At 45.2% G+C, this 18227-nt stretch overlaps 1 protein-coding gene across 2 annotated transcripts in view; it reads right to left on the bottom strand.

Moving 5' to 3' along the window:
• Window positions 1-491: 491 nt before the first annotated feature.
• cdh4 (cadherin 4, type 1, R-cadherin (retinal)) overlaps window positions 492-18227 on the bottom strand; it is a 369197-nt gene continuing 351461 nt past the window's right edge. The window contains exons 9-17 of one of the 2 annotated variants that reach the window (XM_041887710.2): window positions 16937-17074; window positions 11601-11786; window positions 11179-11432; window positions 7644-7786; window positions 5694-5930; window positions 2131-2364; window positions 1820-1959; window positions 1426-1590; window positions 492-709 (exon numbers count right to left, since the gene is read on the bottom strand). In XM_041887710.2, coding sequence (XP_041743644.2) covers window positions 503-709; window positions 1426-1590; window positions 1820-1959; window positions 2131-2364; window positions 5694-5930; window positions 7644-7786; window positions 11179-11432; window positions 11601-11786; window positions 16937-17074 — 1704 coding nt within the window. In that variant the 3' untranslated portion in view covers window positions 492-502. Of the gene's footprint in view, window positions 710-1425; window positions 1591-1819; window positions 1960-2130; window positions 2365-5693; window positions 5931-7634; window positions 7787-11178; window positions 11433-11600; window positions 11787-16936; window positions 17075-18227 lie in introns of both variants that reach the window. The other variant, XM_041887708.2, reaches the window with a different exon arrangement.

Genomic DNA, 18227 nt, shown 5'->3' on the forward strand with positions numbered 1-18227 from the left:
TCCAATGGCAACCAACCCTGAGATAGCAGGAGTCCAATAAAAAACACACCACAAAAGGCACTTTATAAAACGACAGTGCTTCTGTTCTAAGGAAATTCAAGTTGAGAGAGAGAAAGTGAGTGTCTTTCTGTACATTGTGTTCAGTGTTAAACTAAAAGGAGATGAGTTTGTCATGTTCCTTTTCATCATCCAAGCCAAACGAGCGTCAACACTCCTGTCTCTCAGAAGTGTCTCGCAACCCCAGATAGCTCGATGTCCAGTAGAGTAAGAAACAAAACACACAAAAAACTTGCCACTAAAAAAGCCAGAATAGAGTAGCAGCAGAACCTGGTGAGGTCACAGGCCGTCTTCTAGAACAGTCTCTTAGGTTCTGTCCTCTCCTCACTGGTCTACTATGGGAATATCTCATGTGGTACTGCTTGGGCCCTGCCTGTGGTTTCGAGGAGCATCTGACCCCAACCCCTCCCCCCGGACCCCCTCCGTACCCCACCACACCCCTCTCTCAGTCGTCGTCTCCCCCGCTGTAGAGGTCTGCCAGCTTCTTGAAGCGGGGGCCCCAGTCGTTGAGGTAGTCGTAGTCCTGGTCTCCTGAGCTGGAGGAGTTGAGGGAGCTGACAGAGCCGGCCGTGGAGCCACTGCCCTCGTAGTCAAACACCAGCAGGGAGTCATAGGGCGGGGCTGTGGGGTCGTTGTCCGCCGCCCTCAGACCCTGAGAGAGAGAGAGAGACAGAGAGGGTTAGTTAACACTGAGGAGAGGAAGGCAATAGTGATTATACTGATGGCATGCTTGTTGCTAAGTTTGGTATGAACTGTGCTGTTACTGTGATTTTATGAACTGTGCTGCTACTGTGATTGTTATGAACTGTGCTGCTACTGTGATTGTTATGAACTGTGCTGTTACTGTGATTGTTATGAACTGTGCTGCTACTGTGATTGTTATGAACTGTGCTGCTACTGTGATTGTTATGAACTGTGCTGTTACTGTGATTGTTATGAACTGTGCTGTTATTGTGATTTTTATGAACTGTGCTGTTACTGTGATTGTTATGAACTGTGCTGCTTCTGTGATTGTTATGAACTGTGCTGCTACTGTGATTGTTATGAACTGTGCTGTTATTGTGATTGTTATGAACTGTGCTGTTACTGTGATTGTTATGAACTGTGCTGCTACTGTGATTGTTATGAACTGTGCTGTTATTGTGATTGTTATGAACTGTGCTGCTACTGTGATTGTTATGAACTGTGCTGTTACTGTGATTGTTATGAACTGTGCTGCTACTGTGAATGTTATGAACTGTGCTGTTACTGTGATTGTTATGAACTGTGCTGTTACTGTGATTGTTCTTTAGTATAGAAACTCAAACATTAGAACACTTATACAGTCTTTTGAGATAAATTACGTCTGATGTCTAATAGTTAACGTACATCGTTGATGAAGTCTCCGATGTCTCCAGGGTGGGGCAGGCTGGGTCTGACGGGGTACTGGGACTCAGCGATGATGGGCCTCTCGTCCACCCTGCGCACCCCCACTGGTTTACTGATGATGTGCTCCAGAGACTCAGGCTGCTGCAGCTGGCTAAGGTCATAGTCCTGCAACACAAAGCAAGGAAGGAGACTCAGAGGGACTGTAAGAATGACTGAGGAAGTGTCTGAGTGCAATCACAGTAATTAAATATGCCATCTTCATCATCATAATCATCATCGTCTTCACATCATCATTGTTGTCACCATCATCATCATCATCATCATCACCGCCATCAACTGTATGGCTGTGTTGTTTGATGAAGCCTTGTGCATGTGTAATGTGTATAACACTGACCTGGTCCTCCTCTCCTCCACCCTCCTCGTCATACTTCAGGATGTTGTCTCTGACGTCGTCCTCTGGGTCGATCAGCAGGGGCTTGGCCTGACGCTCCTTCTCCCTGCGCTTCATCCACATCACAAACACCAGCACCAGGACTGCAACACACAACACACACAACACAACACCCCAGACATGAAGTGAAAAGGGATATATCAGAGGTTGTGTGTGTAATGTACATGATATACTTACAGTATCTAGTAGTATGTTGATACAGACAATGACTCCTACAGCACAGGCGTGTGTGTGTAAATGTGTATTATACTCACCAAGCAGTATGATGATACAGATGAGTATGGCTATGATGGCTCCGGTCCCCAGTCCGGCGGCAGCCACAGCTCCGGTGGTAGTACAGTCTCCGTTGTCATCACATGGACACACCTTGACCTTTATAGTGGACCTGTTAGAGAGGGGCGGGTTCCCGGAGTCCGACACGATGATGGGAACATCATACACCCCTGTATCCAGGTAGGGAATCCTCAGTCTCAGCTGGGCATAGTCACCTGCACATAGTCACACAGACACAATGTCCAGTCACTGCTTGAAGTGCGGTGGTGTAGAAATAAACAGTTGACCACTCCGGAGTTTTACTGTAGTCATCTGTGGCCATGTGAGCAGTACTGGTAGAGATATAGTACATGCAAATACATACAGAATAATACACAGGTACTTTTTTTTCCAGCAGCAGACTATGATCGATAATGTCAAAAGCCGCACGGAGGTCTAAAAAAATAGCCCCCACAATCTTTTTAGCATCAATTTCTCTCAGCCAATCATCAGTCACTTGTGTAAGTGCTGTGCTTGTTGAATGTCCTTCCCTATAAGCATGCTGAAAGTTTGTTGTCAATTTGTTTACTGTAAAATAGCATTGTATTTGGTCAAACACAATGTTTTCCAAAAGTTTACTAAGGGTTGGTAACAGGCTGATTGGTCGGCTATTTGAGCCAGTAAAGGGGGCTTTACTATTCTTAGGTAGCGGAATTACTTTTGCTTCCCTCCAAGACTGGGGGCACACACATTCTAGTAGGCTTAAATTGAAAATATGGCAAATAGGAGTGGCAATTTCATCCGCTATTATCCTCAGTCATTTTCCTTCCAAGTTCTCAGACCCCGGTGGCTTGTCATTGTTGATAGACAACAATACTTTTTACACCTCTTCCACACTCACTTTATGGAATGCAAAATTACAATGCTTGTCTTTCATGATTTGGTCAGATATACTTGGATATGTAGTGTCAGCGTTTGTTACTGGCATGTCATGCCTAAGTTTGCTAATCTTGCCAATGAAAAAATCATTAAAGTAGTTGGTAATATCAGTTGGTTTTGTGATGAATGAGCCATCTGATTCAATGAATGATGGAGCTGAGTTTACCTTTTTCCCAAAATGTAATTGAAGGTGCTCCAAAGCTTTTTACTATAATTCTTTATGTCATTTATCTTTGTTTCATAGTGTAGTTTCTTCTTCTTTTTATTCAGTTTAGTCACATGATTTTTCAATTTGCAATACGTTTGCCAATCGGTTGTGCAGCCAGACTTATTTGCCATTATTTTTGCCTCATCCCTCTCAACCATACCATTTTTCAATTCCTCATCAATCCACAGGGATTTAACCGTTTTTACAGTCATTTTCTTAATGGGTGCATGCTTATTAGTAACTGGAATAAGCAATTTCATAAATGTGTCAAGTGCAGTGTCTGTTTGCTCCTCATTACACACCACGGACCAACAAATATTATTTACATCAACAACATAAGAATCACTACAAAACGTATTGTATGACCTAGATATAGCTACTATATTGTGATCACTACATCCGATGGATCTGGATACTGCTTTCAAGCAAATTTCTGCAGCATTAGTAAAGATGTGATCAATACATGCTGATGATTTCATTCCTGTGCTGTTTGTAACTACCCTGGTTGGTTAACTGATAACCTAAACCAGGTTGTGTAAGGGATCGGGGGTTGGCTGGGTCTAGACAGAGTCTGACACTTCCCCGATCTACTGAGAGGGGGAGTCATCAGACTCGATCTGGTTCACCTGAGTTCTGAGCACACCTGTCAGTAATTAGTGTAGGATATAAGGTGTGCTCAGAAGCTCAGTCGGTGCGAGGTATTGTTCCATTGTGACTTGCTAAGCGTTTTGTTCCGAGAGAGAGAGAGAGAGAGTTTGTTGTTTTTGATTACCCGTGTATCCGACCTGTGCCTTGTTGTTTGACTCCCCGTATTGCTTAATCCTCTGCTTGTTTATCCCAGTGATTACCGTACTCTGACCCTGTGCCTGTGCCCTCGACTACGACTACGCCCGCTCCCTTGGTACCTCTGCCTGTCTCTGCCTGGCCCGGTTTTGACCACAGCCCGCCCGACTACGATTAAGCTATTCCCTTGTCTGTACTCTAATAAAGCATCGCAATTCTGCGATTGGATCTTACCACTCTGTTCGAGTATTCATTACAGGTTGCAGGCAGTGGTAACAGTTTGAAGCTTTTTCTTGAGTGGGCAGCTTGATGAAAGCCAGTCAATATTTAAATCACCCAGAAAATATACCTCTCTGTTTATATCACACATATTATCAAGCATTTCACACGTTATCCAGATACTCACCGTTAGCACTTGGTGGTCTATAGCAGCTTCCCACCAGAATGGGCTTTAGGTGAGGCAGATGAACCTGTAGCCATATTACTTCAACAGTATTTAACATGAGATCCTCTCTAATCTTTACAGGAATGTGGTTCTGAATATAAACAGCAACACTTCCACCATTGGCATTTCGATCTTTTCTGTAAATGTTATAACTTTGTATTGCTACCACTGTATCATCAAAGGTATTATCTAAGTGAGTTTCAGAGATAGTCAGAATATTAATGTTTCTTAAGCTACCTATGTTAACGTGGGCTATTTTGAGCACTTTTTTCTGGGATGCTTACTTGTTTTTTTGCTTGTAGATGTGCTCATGTTATTTATGTTAGTGCAGGGTGAGCTGCACACAGTGGACTTCCTCATAGGGCACACCGGCTCAGTGCTAACAGTATACATCTGGTTCATAGGCACATGATTACTGCATACAATAGCTGTAGGATCAGCAGAGGCATTCAGGGCAGTTAGAGGGACATAAATTAGGTTACTTATATTGTTTCTACCGACACCCCTGGTGTAATGTACATTTGCTGAAGCATTATGACAACTCCGTGCCACAATGGTAGAGATTTGCTGAGCTGGGCTTGGGTCATTAATAAGTCATTGTCTCAACGCAGCCTCATAATGCTGTGAAAGGATTATAATGCAAATATAATGCATATATGACATATAAGAGCTCCTTTATACCACAGGCCATCAGCCTGAGACCACACCATGTCATCTGTCACACAGCAGCAAACACACAGGGAGCCAGCATCCACATCAGACAATATTTAGACAATATAAATCAACAGCATTTACATTTTAGTCATTTAGCAGACACTCTTAACCAGAGTGACTTACAGTTAGTGCATTCATCTTAAGATAGATAGGTGGGACAACCTAGTAAGTACATAGTGGTCCTCTGTAGCTCAGCTGGTAGAGCACGACGCTTGTAACGCCAAGGTAGTGGGTTCGATCCCCGGGACCACCCATACACAAAAAAAAAAAAAATGTATGCACGCATGACTGTAAGTCGCTTTGGATAAAAGCGTCTGCTAAATGGCATATTATTATTATTACATTTTCCTCAATAAAGTAGCCATCAGCAGAGTCATAGCTAGAAGGGGGGTGGGGGGGGGGGCTGTGTGGAGAAGTTGGACTACAGAATTTCAACTATGACACACTACCCCTCTTGTGGAGATCCCATGTCTTACCACTGATCCGGGAGACGGTCCAGTTGCGTCGGACACTGGGGGGGTAGGAGGGCAGCTCGAACACAAAGGGCCCCACATGGGGGTCAGCGTCTGCATCGGAGGCTGTGATGTTGACCTTGGAGCGGGGATTGGCGCGCTCACACACCTGGGCCTCCTTGGGCATCAGCACCGGAGCATTGTCATTCACATCTATCAGATGGATCTGCAGAGTACCTGTTCCACTGGCCGGAGGAGAACCTGAGAGAAGGGGAAGAGAAAGAGAGAGAGAGAGAGAGAGAGAGAGAGAGAGAGAGAGAGAGAGAGAGAGAGAGAGAGAGAGAGAGAGAGAGAGAGAGAAGGGGAGTAAGGAAGAGAGAGAGACAAACATAATCAATTTGAGGAAGAGAGAAACTTCATGCATATATACACAGCCTAGCCACAGGAAGTAGGGGTACTGAGGGTACTGCACCCCCCCCCCACCCCAAAACATCTTCCCGAGGCCATATGTTATTATGTGTCTAAAAATCACTTGAGCTGAATTGAAGAGAGCAAAGGGACAGAGGGAGGGGAGATGAGGGAGAAACAGAGAAAGAGAAAAACGAGGGAGCTGAGAGAATATTGAGAGAGGGTTTGAGAGTGATGGAAGAATACAGCATGCATTTGTTCTAAAAGCTCCCAGTGATGACAGCCATAACAAATGAAACCGCACATAAATATTTCACTCTTCGTGAGTCTGGAGCTCAGCACTCTCAGAAGACACATGAAATGTTGTTGTTAAAATGCACTGAGGAGAAACACACCCTAACCTACAATATACTATGACAACGAACACACCCTAACCTACAATATACTGTGACAACAAACACACACTAAACTACATTATAAACTAGGTGGTTCGAGCCCTGAATGCTGATTGACTGACAGCCGTGGTATTTCAGACTGTATACCACGGGTATGACAAAACATTTTTTTTACTGCTCTAATTACGTTGGTAGACAGTTTATAATAGCAATAAGGCACCTCGGGGGTTTGTGGTATATGGCCAATATACCACGGCTAAGGGCTATATCTAGGCACTCCGCGTTGCGTCATGGATGAGAACAGCCCTTAGCCGTGGTATATTGGCCATATACCACACCCCTCGGGCCTTATTACTTAAATATACTATGATAACAAACACATCCTAACCTACAGTCAGACTCTGACACTATGACAACACACCCTAACCTACAGTCAGTGACAAACAGACTACCATAACTTTGTATAGCCGACTGATTACCATGGAGTATTTTCTGCTAAGTAACTGATGCTGCACTGTCTGCATGAATGTTTACCCAAGCTCATCACACTGAGGAGATCCACCTCTGTTTTCTATTACAAAGTAACGCAGTGCATGAGCTACAGCTACTTTATGTAAAGGTCTATTGCCTCAGCACAGCAGAGCACACCATCGACTGCTTGTCTGTTATGATTGGTTCAGCGCTTTGTTGAGCTCACTCCTTCGTGGAGCAGAATTAATAAAAGCAAAACTCAATCAAAGTGCAATATATCCCCATGTCAACTGGTGTTTGGAATCAATAGGCAATCAGCAGCTTGTTTGCCTAAATTCTGTGCACTCGAGGGCAGCACACCTCATTCCCGCAAACCAATCTGTCATATCTCTGTGGTATAACACCACCTGTGCCCTCTCTCTCAAACACAGAGAGCAAACACCTCTATTCGTAATGGGTCGATTGGTTTTAGAGTACTTCACCGATCGCTACAGCAGCTTTGACAGCACTCACCTTTTGTACATTTAGACAGATATTTCACTCCTCTCCACAGTACACAAGGGATACATTTAGCAGGCAACACACACACTTATGCAGTACGCATGCACGCACATGTACACACATGAAGACAGACAGAGACACACACACACACACACACACACAGAATTACCACGTGCACACACTCACTTACCAGACTTACCATTGTCGGCAGCCAGGAAGGTGGCCTCATAGATGTTGTTCCTGACATACATAGACTCCCTGTCCAGCACAGCCATGGTGGTGATCTGACCATTGGTCCTGTTGACCCTCAGCCAGTTAGCTGGGTCAGACAGCTTTGAGTACCTAGAGACACACAGTAGATGTAAAAACTATTACAACATATCTAATCCCATAGTGATAATGCCTTAATATATCCTTCAGTACAAATACAAGTAGAATTGGCGAATACCCTGTATCTAATCTTAACTTCCAGATAGGATCAGGAGTTTATCATTGCACACATCTCCCCTGTATCAGGAAGCAGTTTGGTATTCTTGCAGCTTGGTTTTGCCAGGCAAAGCTGACAGCTAACAAGAGTAAACTGATGCAAATGAAGAGCAATTTGCAGAAACAAATGAGTATGTAAGTGGAGATATTAATTAGAGGTACAGGAGCTTACTTTCATGCAGGTAACACTGCCTCGAATTCAAAATCAATGTAAATCAATGTGATTACTCCGTTAAAAGGCGTTTGTCACAGTGTATAGAGAGGGAGAGATACACTACATTACCATAGGTATGTGGACACATCTCATTCCAAAATCATGGGCATTCATATGGAGTTGGTCCCCCCTTTGCTGCTATAACAGCCTCCACTCTTCTGGGAAGATTTTCCACTGGATGTTGGAACATTGCTGCGTGGACTTCCATTCAGCCACAAGCATTAGTGAGGTCGGGCACTGATGTTGGGCGATTAGGCCTGGCTCGCAGTCGGCGTTCCAATTCATCCCAAAGGTGTTCGATGGGGTTGAGGTCAGGGCTCTGTGCAGGCCAGTAAAGTTCTTCCATACCGATCTCAACAAACAATTTCTATATGGACCTCGCTTTGTGCATGGGGGCATTGTCATGCTGAAATAGGAAAGGGCCTTCCTCAAACTGTTGCCACAAAGTTGGAAGCACAGAATAATCTAGAATGTCATTGTATGCTGTAGCGTTAAGATTTCCCTTCACTGGAACTAAGGGGCCTAGCCCGAACCATGTAAAACAGCCCCAGACCATTATTCCTCCTCCACCAAACTTTACAATTGTCACTTTGCATTGGGGCAGGTAGCGTTCTCCTGGCATCCGCCAAACCCAGATTTGTCCGTCGGACTGCCAGATGGTGAAGCATGATTCATCACTCCAGAGAACGCGTTTCCACTGCTCCAGATTCCAATGGCGGCAAGCTTTACACCACTCCAGTCGACGCTTGGCATTGTGCATGGTGATCTTAGGCTTGTGTGCGGCTGCTCGGCCATGGAAACCCATTTCATGAAGCTCCCGACGAACAGCTCTTGTGCTGATGTGGCTTCCAGAGGCAGTTTGGAACTCGGTAGTAAGTGTTGCAACCTTGGACAGACGATTTTTACGTGCTTCAGCACTTGTGGGTCCCATTCTGTGAGCTTGTGTGGCCTATCACTTCGCGGCTGAGCTGTTGTTGCTCCTAGATGTTTCCACTTCATACTTATACACCTGTCAGCAACAGGAGCAACAGGTGTGGCTGAAATAGCCGAATCCACTAATTTGAAGGGGTGTCCACATACATTGTATATATAATGAAAATATAGAGACAGAGGTATAGAGAGATTAGATGCCTGGTGGGAAGAGGTTTGATGCTGCTGCCGATGATGATGATGATGATGATAATAGGTCTAATTAGAGAACACGCTGGAGGATGACACAGGTTAGCGAGTGCCAACGAGATGTGTGGGAGATTATTGCAGCTAGGCAGCTAAATCTATCTCCCGCTAATGAAACACACTCTGCCACATTTAGACTCCTGCAACAATGGAAATCCTGCACTCCAAGGGACGGAGAGAGGTAAAGACAGATAGATGTGGTGTTCCTTCATGGGGATATCAACAACAGAATAGAAGGCAAAATAACAGGAACATGAGAGTTACAGAGAGTCATGCCAACTGACTTGGATGTCAGTTTGGATTTGGTGTCCCTTGGCAGGTGAAACAGAGGTCTCTAGTTGGTGTGAGAGGCCCTGTCATCTCTTCTCATGCCACAGTGGCTCTCTCTGACACCCAGCTGGCAGAGGCTGGCACAGGGAGAAGGACACACAACTGGTGGGGAAGTTATATGATCCATCCACACATTCCACTACTTCCCTCAAGTCTGACAGTGAAATTAGCTGGCAAATCAGACCCTGTTCAACTCTTTCTTCTCCTCAACAGACTTGGATGTCAGTTTGGATTTGGTGTCCCTTGGCAGGTGAAACAGAGGTCTCTAGTTGGTGTGAGAGGCCCTGTCATCTCTTCTCATGCCACAGTGGCTCTCTCTGACACCCAGCTGGCAGAGGCTGGCACAGGGAGAAGGACACACAACTGGTGGGGAAGTTATATGATCCATCCACACATTCCACTACTTCCCTCAAGTCTGACAGTGAAATTAGCTGGCAAATCAGACCCTGTTCAACTCTTTCTTCTCCTCTCTCCTCTCCTCTTCCTTCCCTCTAGATGAGCTAGAAAAAAGGGAGGAGGAGGGATGGGGAAGGAGAAAGGAAGAGGAGTCTCTTCTGGTGCACACACACTGTAGATCCTCACGTCATCTGTGTGCAAGGTCACTAAAGTGAATCAGCCAGTGAAGATTAGGCTGTCCAAACATGAGTTGCCTGTCTGCTGCAACGACATCTCTGCAGAAGATGGGAGCGCTGACTTCCCATCAATAAAGGAGAAAAAGAGACTGAGAAAGTGAAAGGATTGAGTTAGAGAGAGAGGGAGGCGAGAGAAGAAGAGGAGTTCTGTGGCTCTCAGAAGACAAAACAACAGTGAAAGAGTAAGTTTGCATGAGTGAGTCCATTTATGAGAAGAACTGGTGTTTTTAGTGGTCCTCTGTAGCTCAGCTGGTAGAGCACGGCGCTTGTAACGCCAAGGTAGTGGGTTCGATCCCCGGGACCACCCATACACAAAAATGTATGCACGCATGACTGTAAGTCGCTTTGGATAAAAGCGTCTGCTAAATGGCATATTATATTATTTTTTAGAGTTTATTTGTTTGCCGGCACCGCATCAATTCTCTAACATTTCCAGAGTGCCTCCGTGTACGGGTGTCAGACTGAATTTAGAGTGGAATTCATTGGTGCTGAATCTGGAAATGTAGTGGCTGTAGTGGCTCAATGACCTTTGACCCGGTGAGTATGTGGGAGTTCTCTCCAGGGAGGTCCACTGGGTCGATGTAGAGATGGCACCATGCCCCTAGTGCCACCCCACTCAGGGAGTATGGCCACGGACGCAAGCAATAGAGGGATCGATGAGGAGAGACATGGAGAGAAAGAGGGGTAGAGAAGGAAAGAGTGGCTGGACACACAGTCCAGCTCATTACGATTTAACCTTTCGTCTCTAGTCGCTAGGCAACAGGGAAACGATTGGACCCTGGTCTTGGGAGAGTTCAGTTAGGAAAGTCACAGAAAGCAGTGTTTCAGCCTCACGAGAGAGCAAATCCATGCAAAATACAATCAGCATCTATTGTAAAACAGTGAACATCCAGTACCTGACAGTTTGCTGGATGAAGAGGTCAGGGTCTTGGGCAGCAAACACGGTGAGCGTGGTGCCTGCAGGGACACCCTCCTCAAAACGGATGGACTTGGGGTTGGTGGGGAAGACAGGGGATTCATTAACATCCTGTACGGAGATGGTGACCCCCGCTGAAGACTGGAGAGAAGACTGGATCCCACTGGCCAGGGGGGCCTTGTTAGAGACTATCACAGTTAGCATAAAGGCTCTGTTCTGCTCATAGTCCACCGGCTGGATGGAGAGAAGGGTGGGGGAGAAAGAGAGGTAGGGAGGGAGGTTGAGAGAGAGAGAAAGAGAGAGAGAAGCCAAAGATAAATTAAATAACTAAATTGCACCAATATCAATATGGAACCAAAGCACTAGGAGTTGTTTATGTAAAATAGTAAAGTAGTCCCCTACCTTGACCACAGTGACCATGCCGTCGTTGTTGACAGGGTTGGTGCGGATGAGGAAGTGACCTTGGGGGTCTCCGCTGGCGATGCGGTACTGGGCAGCCCAGTTAGGGCTATGGGGCTGATCCCTGTCAATCACTGTCAGGTTGGCCACCACCACGTTCACCCTGTTCTCTGGGACCTCCCCCGAAAACTACAGACAGAGAGAGGGTGTGAGGGAGGGAGGTTGGAGAGAGAAAGTGAGATATTTGCATGAATTTGAATAATAGAGACACTGTTTTCATTACAGTAATTATGTTCCTTATACTGCTGAATGTCTATGTGTGGAAATCTTTATTTAAACCAATGAATTTGTTCAATGAAGGGTTTACACATTTACATTTAATTCTGCACATTTACCAATTAAGCAATTAAATAAGTAATGTAATTAAATAGATTGCATGGACCATCTTTGAGTAATGATCTTCATTATATTCCAATCTAAAACCATTCAGTCTCACTAAATGATAGAGGAAACTCAGCAGAAACAGCATACACAAAAACCTACTGTACATGAATCTAGTCCAATCAAGTCGCAAAGTTACATTCTGCAGCAGTCTCTTTAATAATCAAGAAACACAAATGCACAACACATACACACACACACACACACACAGCTCTCATTGTCAGACAGTAATCCTTGTTTCCTCTTGTGATGCGTTAACTGGTTTATGGTGTGTGTCTGCCAGCTGCTGTTCAGTCTAATGACTTCATCATGGCGCTGGGGCTGCACCCCAATCCCCCCTCGCCCTCCTCCTCGCCCCATGTCCCCCGCAGCATCGCCATGCCGATAAGCACAGAATAAATGTAATATGCACATTATCTGTGGTGTGTGGGTTCCTCTATTTCATTTTCATCCCCAGCTTCAACACAGACAGGAAAACAACTTTCCAAGCTTGTCTGACAACATTGGGAGAGAGAGGGGGAGAGGCAGAATGAGATGTGGTTTTAAAAACCTTATGCAACTGTTTAACTGGATACTGGGCTCTGGGAAGATGTCCTCACCCTTGAAAGTAACAGTTGGTCTGTCTGATAAGCAGCCAGAGAGACAAACAGATACTTAAGGGAACCTCCACTGGTTGCTTGTTAGGGAACTGCAGCTCCCAACATGGGTTCAAAAAGGACAGAGGATAATGGTGCACAGTTAAATCAGAATACTTTGGTAAACTCAAGAATCAATGGTTGGAATTTATATTGAAGTTCAAGAGAAAGTGCAGAGGTTGAATTGGAATGGAATCCATCTAGTTCAAAATGGAATAGACCCCAACCCTTAGTGGGAATGTGTCCCATTGAACTGCTTTTAACCACAACATTTTAGAGACTGAATTGAGAATAACTGAATAATATAAGAATTGAGCCTGGAAAAGGAGAACCCTGCTGTTTCAGAGTGTAGTACTGCATTATGTTTCCAGTTTCTCACAAGAGAATCAGCAACGCAACATGAATCCATGGGCTCTTTTACTGTTCTCAATAGAAGCATAGTCTTGGTTGAAAATAACAACAGCAAGAACAAGGCAATAATGTTAGCAAGAATTGTGAATAGAAATGCCCTTAAAAACAACTCTTGAAATTCTGGTGCACAGTTAAATCTGTTTTAAGGGTGTTATTATATCCCCATTGTGATGGTGAAGGAGTCCTAGGCATTGGCAACACCAACACACTTAATTTCTGCCTTTTTCATGTCACACCAGTGCCACATGCAGTTGCACATTTACTATCACTAATAGTCAATGACGCCTCCTGTGCCAACACCATGCCAATGACTGTCCTTCAGTAATACGCTTAAGTAAAACTAGTCTATTAGACACAGAGGCTCTACAGGTAAACCAGCAATAGCATGCAATCAAGGCATACTGGAATCTATCTGGCTGAGATTTGAACATATGAACCTACATACCACAGCTCCAAACACCCACCATTATATGAATTGAAAACGTCGACAGGATTATAGAGTTTAGTTTGAGTGTAATGCACTTGATTAGATCACACCACCATAACACTAGGAGAGAGAGATTATACAGTCGCTGAATGCAGCCTGATGAGTTGTGGCAAGTACCTTTGTCTTTTTGTTTTTCACATAATGACGAACATCACACTCATATTCATGCCCATGTTCTGAAATGAAAAAAACATTTGGCTTTTTTCAAATTAGAAGCAATATATCTGCTTGGTTTACGCCCCCGCAAGCAATTTTACTTAATTAGTGTGTTTATGTTTTCTCTCCATCTCCCATTGAGAGATGCACATTATTTTCTGTGTCTGTCATACACAAATAATACAGTGGGGAAAAAAGTATTTAGTCAGCCACCAATTGTGCAAGTTCTCCCACTTAAAAAGATGAGAGAGGCCTGTAATTTTCATCATAGGTACACGTCAACTATGACAGACAAATTGAGGAAAAAAAATCCAGAAAATCACATTGTAGGATTTTTTATGAATTTATTTGCAAATTATGGTGGAAAATAAGTATTTGGTCACCCACAAACAAGCAAGATTTCTGGCTCTCACAGACCTGTAACTTCTTCTTTAAGAGGCTCCTCTGTCCTCCACTCGTTACCTGTATTAATGGCACCTGTTTGAACTTGTTATCAGTATAAAAGACACCTGTCCACAAACTCAAACAGTCACACTTCAAACTCCATTATGGCCAAGACCAAAGAGCTGTCAAAGGACACCAGAAACAAAATTGTAGACCTGCACCAGGCTGGGAAGACTGAATCTGCAATAGGTAAGCAGCTTGGTTTGAAGAAATCAACTGTGGGAGCAATTATTAGGAAATGGAAGACATACAAGACCACTGATAATCTCCCTCGATCTGGGGCTCCACGCAAGATCTCACCCCGTGGGATCAAAATGATCACAAGAACGGTGAGCAAAAATCCCAGAACCACACGGGGGGACCTAGTGAATGACCTGCAGAGAGCTGGGATCAAAGTAACAAAGCCTACCATCAGTAACACACTACGCCGCCAGGGACTCAAATCCTGCAGTGCCAGACGTGTCCCCCTGCTTAAGCCAGTACATGTCCAGGCCCGTCTGAAGTTTGCTAGAGTGCATTTGGATGATCCAGAAGAGGATTGGGAGAATGTCATATGGTCAGATGAAACCAAAATAGAACGTTTTGGTAAAAACTCAACTCGTCGTGTTTGGAGGACAAAGAATGCTGAGTTGCATCCAAAGAACACCATACCTACTGTGAAGCATGAGGGTGGAAACATCATGCTTTGGGGGCTGTTTTTCTGCAAAGGGACCAGGACGACTGATCCGTAAAGGAAAGAATGAATGGGGCCATGTATCGTGAGATTTTGAGTGAAAACCTCCTTCCATCAGCAAGGGCATTGAAGATGAAACGTGGCTGGGTCTTTCAGCATGACAATGATCCCAAACACACCGCCCGGGCAACGAAGGAGTGGCTTCGTAAGAAGCATTTCAAGGTCCTGGAGTGGCCTAGCCAGTCTCCAGATCTCAACCCCATAGAAAATTTTGGAGGGAGTTGAAAGTCCGTGTTGCCCTGCGACAGCCCCAAAACATCACTGCTCTAGAGGAGATCTGCATGGAGGAATGGCCCAAAATACCAGCAACAGTGTGTGAAAACCTTGTGAAGACTTACAGAAAACGTTTGACCTGTATCATTGCCAACAAAGGGTATATAACAAAGTATTGAGAAACTTTTGTTATTGACCAAATACTTATTTTCCACCATAATTTGCAAATAAATTCATTAAAAATCCTACAATGTGATTTTCAGGATTTCTTTTTCTCATTTTGTCTGTCATAGTTGACATGTACCTATGATGAAAATTACAGGCCTCTCTCATCTTTTTAAGTGGGAGAACTTGCACAATTGGTGGCTGACTAAATACTTTTTTTCCCCACTGTAACTGCTCCAAGTGGAGTTTGCTGTGTGGGAAGAGAAGAACAGGGATTGCCAAACAAAGCAACAGAGAACCTGGATAATACTGCAATCTTCTAGGAAAATAGAGTGTGTTTGTTTTTGTCTGTGTATGTGTGTGCCCACGAGTAAAGCTATGTGTGTCATACACAGCAGTAAGACAGTAAGACAGCTGTCTCTATGACTAACATGTCCTCTCCTGTACCCACTCATCTTCTCTTCCTCCCTCCCCTGTCCTCTGCAGTCTGCACCAACATAACCACTGTCCCTCCACAACAGAGACCCATCCATCTGTTACTGTTGGAACACACAGTTTGACACTTGAGTTCCAAACCATGTGTTCTAAACCATGTTGCCAAAGCTTGTTTCTTTCTCCTCCTTTGTCATCCTGGTTTGTTTGCTATTATAATGTGTTATCGCTCTTGCAATGCCACACGGTTCTAAACACTGTGAGGCAGTGAGGATACTCAACACTCTCCTTCCACCCAACACCATGTCTGATACACCAGTGGCCCTACAACAGCATACAGAGGCTGAGCTGTGGAGAGAGTAGAGACAGTGTAGAGTGGAGAGGAGTGTGGCAAGGCAGTGCATGTGTGTGTGTGTGCGTGCATGTGCCTGTGGAGGTTTGAGTGTTCCCCTGTGAGAGGGGAGTGACAGAGACAGGACAGAGTGGTCCGAGGCGAGGCATTGTTCAGTGGGCTAGTCTCTGACAGCTGGGTCCTCTTATCAGAGCATCCGGCTGGAACTACGCTGCTGCCTGCCTGGCACACTCCTCTCTCTGCAGATGGATGGACATACAGACAGAAAGAGCAGAGAGATGGAGAAAGAGAGAGAAAGAGAAACCAACGAAGGGAGAGACAGACTACTCCTCCCTTTTGATGCACGCATACATGCATGCACAGATGCGCGCACACACACGCGCGCACACACACACACACACACACTCAGACAGACACACACAATACGGAAGACAGGCTGCCTCCAGACTGAGGCCAGACGCCTGCAGACAAACCATGGTCACCAGAGGAGGGAGGGCTCCTACCGTCACCAAATAGAATGCCTATGATCATTCTCTCTCCTCCCTCTCTTTCTGTCCCTCCATGTCGCTCCGAACCACTCTCCCTTTACTTCAGTAGCTCCCTCTTTCTCTCTTTCCCTTTGGTCCCTTTCTTCTCCCTATTTTTATCTCTCCACATGTCTCTGTCCCTCTTGTCTGTCCAGCTCTCTTACGTCCTGTCAAAGAGCCATGACCTCTTGTTCTCTAATATAGCATCAGACACATGGATTGCATCTACTGCAGAGTTGGGGCACTGCCCTGTTGAATATCCATCAACTGATGTTATCCTGTCATGAAGACAGATGTGTGGCCCTACAGTAGCGGTCAGTCCTAGGGTGGACAGGAGACTCACCGTCCTGGCGGTCAGCTCGGGAGGGTTGTCGTTGATGTCGGTCACAGAGATGAGGGCGGTGGCTGTGTTGGACAGGCCAAAGTTCAGGTTCCCCTCCATGTCTGTGGCCTGGACGATGATGATGTACTGGGACACTTTCTGGAAAGACACATTAGATTAAGTGGGTGAATTAATTAATGAATTAATGAATAATCTTTCAGAGTATGTGGGGCTGTGACTGCACTGTCACACCCCCTCGCCTCAAATAAAAGCATAGATTCACACAAACACTTTGCACCATTGCAGCATAGAAGAGAGTATCACATTTGCAGCTCTGACACAGCACCCCTGCCAGCATTAACAGCTCTGAGCATGACACACATACACGAGAGTGAAGGCTTAGGAAGTGAGGGAGCTACGAGCGAGAGTGAAAGGCTCATCCATTACGGCCTACAAGCCCTGCTTTCAACTCTCTGAGCAGCTCTGATCATCACTCATTCTAATGGAGGTGCCGGCACTTTAAGAAGAACAACTGTGCTGCAAATATTACAGAGAGTGAATGGACATTATTTAGCCCAGTTAGATGGAGAGAATAGCTAGAGGCAGTGCTACAGTACCGACCGCCATTGAAAGAACAGTCAATCATGACGTCAGACAGTGGAGACGACACAGCACACTGAGACACTGTTCTCTCCTCTCTTTTTTGTCATTCTCTGTCACACACACACAGATGCACACACTAAAAAACAAAACTCATTCACACTTTTCTGCTGTCCATGGTGCTGAAGGTTCACTGTGTATATCAGTGCAGCGATAGATTCTCCCCTCTCCCTCTCCAGTCTCCCCTGTTCTCTCCCTGTAAGCCTCTCAGAGACACCGCTCCTCTCTGCTCTCATTAATCCATTTGGCTAAACCCCCTATTGTGCTGGTGTGGAGACTGGACGTCAAGGACAGGTCAGTCAGTGTGAAGAGGAGAGGAGAGGGAAGACCAGCCTAGCCTGCTGCGTCCAGCTGAAAAGGCCTCTCTTTTCAAGCCTTCCACCATTCAGCAACCCTGCTATCTGCTATAACTGGGCCAGTTCTGCACTGTTGACCTTGAGAGCACGGCCTATAACAGCTCTGGGGTCAGGACCTGAATCCCAGAAGCATTGATGGTGGAACCCATGGGGCCATCTAGTGAACCCTAATGGAGGTCAGTAAAACGCTGGGGAAAAATCAATTATCTCTCTCTCTCTGTCTCTCTCTCTGCTCAGGGAGCAGTGTGTTTAATAGCCAAGTCAGTTGAGGCTCCAGAGAGGCTTTTTGAAGCATT

The sequence above is a fragment of the Coregonus clupeaformis genome, chromosome 10, assembly GCF_020615455.1.
Source record: "Coregonus clupeaformis isolate EN_2021a chromosome 10, ASM2061545v1, whole genome shotgun sequence".
In the NCBI taxonomy this organism is placed as follows: domain Eukaryota; kingdom Metazoa; phylum Chordata; class Actinopteri; order Salmoniformes; family Salmonidae; genus Coregonus; species Coregonus clupeaformis.